Genomic DNA, 4,907 nt, shown 5'->3' with positions numbered 1-4,907 from the left:
GGCACGCAACAGTAAGCAGCAGAAACAGCAGTAAGTAACAACAGCAGCAAACAGCTGCAAACAGCATCAAGCAGCAATAGCAAGCAGCAATAGCAGCAGAACCAGTCAGCACCAGCAAGAAACAACCGCAGGCAGCAGCGGCAAATAGCAGCAGCACGCATCATGAAGCACAAGCAAGAAGCAGCACCGAGCAGCAGCAGCAGGGCGCAGCTACATCACGGAGCAACAACGAGCAGCAAAAGCAAGCAGTAATGACAAACAGCGGCAGCAAGTAGCAGCAACAGGCTGCAGAAGTGAGACGCCCCTGGATGCTTGGTGGCCTCTGCACTTTCGAGCCTGGAAACGCAGTTCCTCCCTTTCCTAGGTGTTACTCTCAGATGTTACTTCATCGCCTCAGCAAATGCTGGAAGGCTGGTTGAAAACTCCCATGCAACGAAAACAATTTGAGCCAGCTGCTGCTGCAGTATTTGCTTTGGATGCTTCAATTGAAAATGCTGCAGCTTCTAAAATTTGTCCTGCCGCTGCTGATGCTTCAGCTGATGCTGCATCACCAACCGTTTCCCTTTGCCAGCTCTGCTCTTCCAGGAGGGGCAGCATCAGCAGCAGCTGGAGAAGAAGGTGCGGCTCATGACGCTTTCCCACGTCGGAGTCTGTGGAGTTTGGGATGAGTTGCACCTATTGGGAAGCCTCGAAAATGCTGCCATCAGACTTATTCTGGTGACCCAGTACTCTAGGCCCAAAATTGTAAGGCAATTCTTTGGATCTAGCGCCTCCTTGTAGCCTTGTCTTTTGATTCCTATCAACTGCTGTAAAGCCAGACGGATTTAGACGAAATTGGGAACTGTAAAACTATTGGGAACTGCAAAACTGAAGACTGTGGGTGTTTTTAAACCCAGCATCAGCCCTGTAGTGACATTACAGGATGCTACTAGAATGTCATTAACGCATGTACACGGATGATGGATGCTGTTGCGTGCTTTTGTTTGGTACGGATGCATGTACACGGATGATGGATGCTGTTGCGTGATTCTGTTTGCTGCGCGTCTTTTAAGGTGAACTAAGGCGAACTCCAGACAGGTAGTACGTGGGTTTCGAGTTAAATGCCCAACGCCGCTGTTCAGTGGGTCACCGTTCCACGTACACTGTTCGAGCTCCTTTGCTTTTTGCACAAGCTTTCCCTCCAGTCCCTGATAAAGTTTCTTTTGAGATTTCCTGTCTGGCGAGTAGCTTAAGCTTTGAATATCATGTACCGCTTGAAAGAAGTTACCTTGTGTTCACTCCACTATTTGACCTTGATCTTTAGTTTACGAGGCAGGCTGCGCGCTGATCAGTGTGTCCTGCATGAGAATATGGCTAGCGTCACGTCCTCTAGTTGCAACCAGCCTGGTTGCCGCTCGAAGCATAGGTCATATCTAGGGCTTTTTGGTGTCAGCCCCTCACAGTATATCAGTATAAAGAGCTGATGCACGAAATACCCAGAATCTAATCTGAAGTCTTCGGGACTAAGTTGTGTTGGCTTACCTGCTGCATTGCCAAGCCACAACCCAGCTATTACTATTACGTACAGCAGTACCGAAATAAAGAAAAGCCTCAACTGCACATCCGCATTTGTTACTGTTAAGACCGAAATTCATTCACTGCAGATACGATCTGTTTTGGGCCCCAAGTTGCGAACAACTAAACCTGAATAGCGGCTCATAGCGCCTGGTAAAGTTTCAGTACGAATAGCCATTTGCCACCCATACGAAGTATATTCTCGCCCGCTGCCACCGCGGCAGTAGTAGCTTCATCCTTCACCTGGACACCCGGTATACTGATGCGCTTCCACAGGAGCAGCATTATCCGCAGGCATTGATTCCACGACTTCGATGGCCCGTTGAATGAAAGGAAGCTCTTCGGGTTGCCATGCTCCACCGAACTTGAAACCTGCAGGAACTAGACCAAAGTGAGGTCGGTTAAAGGATAACAATTGGCCACTTAATTCACCTCGTCTTCTGCATATTGAGCGGCAAGGTACCTAGGGACCTTATCTGGTTCAGACTCGAAAACCATGGGAGCAGGATCCATCCGGGTGGGTTCCGTAAGATCCGGACTAATTGGAGCAGGCTCAAGCGGGGCAGGATGAATTGGAGCTGGACCAATGGGACCAGGCTCAACGGGCGAAGGGCTAATGGGAGCAGGATCAATGGGAGCAGGGCCAATAGGATCAAGAGGAGCAGGGCTTATTGGAACAGGATCAACTGGAGCACGTCTTATGGGAACGGGCTCAACTGGAGCAGGGCCAATCGGCACAGGAGTGATATAATCAGTTTTCATCGGCGCAGGATCCATCTTAGATGAAGCGGACTCAATAACCAACGGAGCGGGGTCCATAAGTGTGGGCGCAGACTCAAGTTGCATGGGAGCAGGATCCATCTTAGATGAAGCAGCTTCAACAATCACAGCAGCAGGAGCTATCTTTGAGGGAGCAGCCTGAAGAATCAATGGAGCAGGGTCCATATGCGTTGGGGCAGCTTCAAAGACCAATGGAGCAGGGTCCATAAGTGTAGGGGGTGGCTGAACTATGACCGGAGCGGCGGGCATTTTCGATGGGGCAGCTTCGATGATCCTTGGAGGAGCCATCTTAGAAGGGGCAACTTGTACAACTCTAGGAGCAGGAGCCATCTTAGAAGAGGCAACTTCAACGACTCTCGGAGCAGGAGCCATCTTGGAAGAGGCAACTTCAACGACTCTCGGAGCAGGAGCCATCTTGGAAGAGGCAACTTCAACGACTGTTGGAGCAGGTGGTCTTGCAACTGGAGCAGCTCGAACGACCATGGGGGCAGGAGCATGGTCCATCTTTGATGGGGCAGCCTCAACGACGTTTCGCGTGACTGGCTCAGCACGTGCTACCATCATAATTGGAGCAGGCGCAACAGCAGGTGGAGCGTACATCTTGGGAGGAGGAGCAACCTTCATGGGCTGAGCCACATACCTGACCCTCTTTCTCTTCTTGCCAAGACCACGCTCAGTGGCGCTCTCTTCTTCAGCCTCGAAGTGTTCCTCGGCCTCTTCCTCTGCAGCGAGATATCTGCCCTTCTTTGATGGAGCAGCCTCGATGACCATAGGTGCTGCCTTCTTTGTTGGTGCTGCCATTATGATTGGGGCAGGAGCCTTGACAGGTGGAACATACTTCTTGGGAGGAGGAGCAACCTTCACGGGTTGTTCCATATACATCGTCTTCTTCTTCTTGCCAAGACCACGCTCTTCTGCAGTTTCGTACTGCGCAGTCTCATATCAAAGCCAGAGTATGACGTGGAGTTGGAGTAGGAGCCGCCGCTCTATGGAAGGGAAGAAACTACCTCGTCGGAGTTACTAGTATCCTCGTCGGAGTTACTGGTACCCTCGTCGAAAAAAGCATCCTCGACGCATTATGATTGGGGCAGGAGCCTTGGTTGGTGGTGCATACTTTTTGGGAGGAGGAGCAACCTTCACGGGTTGTTCCATATACATCGTCTTCTTCTTCTTTCCAAGACCACGCTCTTCTGCAGTTTCGTACTGTTCAGTCTCAACCTCCTCAGCTTCAAACTGCACCTCAACCTCATCCTCAGCAGCAAGGTACCTGCCCTTCTTTGATGGAGCAGCTTCAATTATCATAGGAGCAGCCTCAACGACCATAGGAGCAGCCTTCTTTGTAGGTGCTGCCATTATGATAGGAGCCGGCGCCTTAATAGGTGGAACGTATTTCTTGGGAGGAGGAGCAACCTTCACGGGTTGTTCCATATACACCGTCGTCTTCTTCTTCTTTCCAAGACCGCGTTCTTCTGCAGTCTCGTACTGCGCAGTCTCAATAGTTTCGGTCTCATACTGCACCTCAACCTCATCCTCAGCAGCAAGGTACCTACCCTTCTTTGATGGAGCAGCTTCAATTATCATAGGAGCAGCCTCAATGACCATGGGAGCAGCTTTTTTCGTAGGAGCTGCCATCATGATTGGGGCAGGAGCCTTGACAGGTGGAACATATTTCTTGGGAGGAGGAGCAACCTTCACGGGTTGTTCCATATACATCGTCGTCTTCTTCTTCTTTCCAAGACCGCGTTCTTCTGCAGTTTCGTACTGCGCAGTCTCAATAGTTTCGGTCTCATACTGCACCTCAACCTCATCCTCAGCAGCAAGGTACCTACCCTTCTTTGATGGTGCAGCCTCAATGATCATAGGAGCAGCCTCAATGACCATGGGAGCAGCTTTTTTCGTAGGAGCTGCCATCATGATTGGGGCAGGAGCCTTGGTAGGTGGTGCATACTTTTTGGGAGGAGGAGCAACCTTCACGGGTTGTTCCATATACATCGTCTTCTTCTTCTTGCCAAGACCACGCTCTAGACGTCAAAGCATGACGCGTCAGAGTTATCAAAGCCAGAGTATGACGTGGAGTTGGAGTAGGAGCCGCCGCTCTATGGAAGGGAAGAAACTACCTCGTCGGAGTTACTAGTATCCTCGTCGGAGTTACTGGTACCCTCGTCGAAAAAAGGTAGGAGCTGCCATCATGATTGGGGCCGGAGCCTTGGTAGGTGGTGCATACTTTTTGGGAGGAGGAGCAACCTTCAGGGGTTGTTCCATGTACATCGTTTTCTTTTTCTTGCCAAGACCACGCTCTTCTGCAGTTTCATATTGCTCAGTATCAATATGCTCGGTCTCGAATGGCACCTCAACCTCATCCTCGGCGGCAAGGTATCTCCCTTTCTTTGATGGAGCAGCCTCAATAATCATGGGTGCAGCTTTCTTTGTTGGTGCAGCCATAATAACTGGAGGAGGAATCTTCTTCACAGGCTCAGCAACATACGTCGTCTTCTTCTTTCCGAGGCCGCGTCCTGCTGCAGTTTCTCCCGCTTGGCTTTCTGCGTAGGCCTCGGCATCTGCATTATCAGCGG

At 50.7% G+C, this 4,907-nt stretch overlaps 2 protein-coding genes across 2 annotated transcripts; both read right to left on the bottom strand.

Annotated features, from left to right (window-relative positions):
• Positions 1-1,977: 1,977 nt before the first annotated feature.
• ENH_00008720 (dense granule protein GRA11, putative) lies at positions 1,978-4,248 on the bottom strand (the record flags this gene model as incomplete). The annotated part of the gene is made up of 2 exons (XM_013584146.1): positions 1,978-3,261; positions 3,469-4,248. The coding sequence occupies 2 exons, from the start codon at positions 4,246-4,248 to the stop codon at positions 1,978-1,980; spliced, it is 2,064 nt and encodes a 687-aa protein (XP_013439600.1).
• A 234-nt stretch (positions 4,249-4,482) lies between these two features.
• On the bottom strand, positions 4,483-4,907 carry ENH_00008710 (hypothetical protein; the record flags this gene model as incomplete). The annotated part of the gene is made up of 1 exon (XM_013584145.1): positions 4,483-4,907. A coding segment is annotated over one exon (425 nt), but the record flags the coding sequence as incomplete, so codon positions are not given.

Source organism: Eimeria necatrix, genomic scaffold, assembly GCF_000499385.1.
Source record: "Eimeria necatrix Houghton genomic scaffold, Enh_scaff1256, whole genome shotgun sequence".
Taxonomy (NCBI): domain Eukaryota; phylum Apicomplexa; class Conoidasida; order Eucoccidiorida; family Eimeriidae; genus Eimeria; species Eimeria necatrix.
The sequence above is the reverse complement of the archived record's forward strand: the minus strand, read 5'-3'. Positions and strand labels throughout refer to the sequence as shown.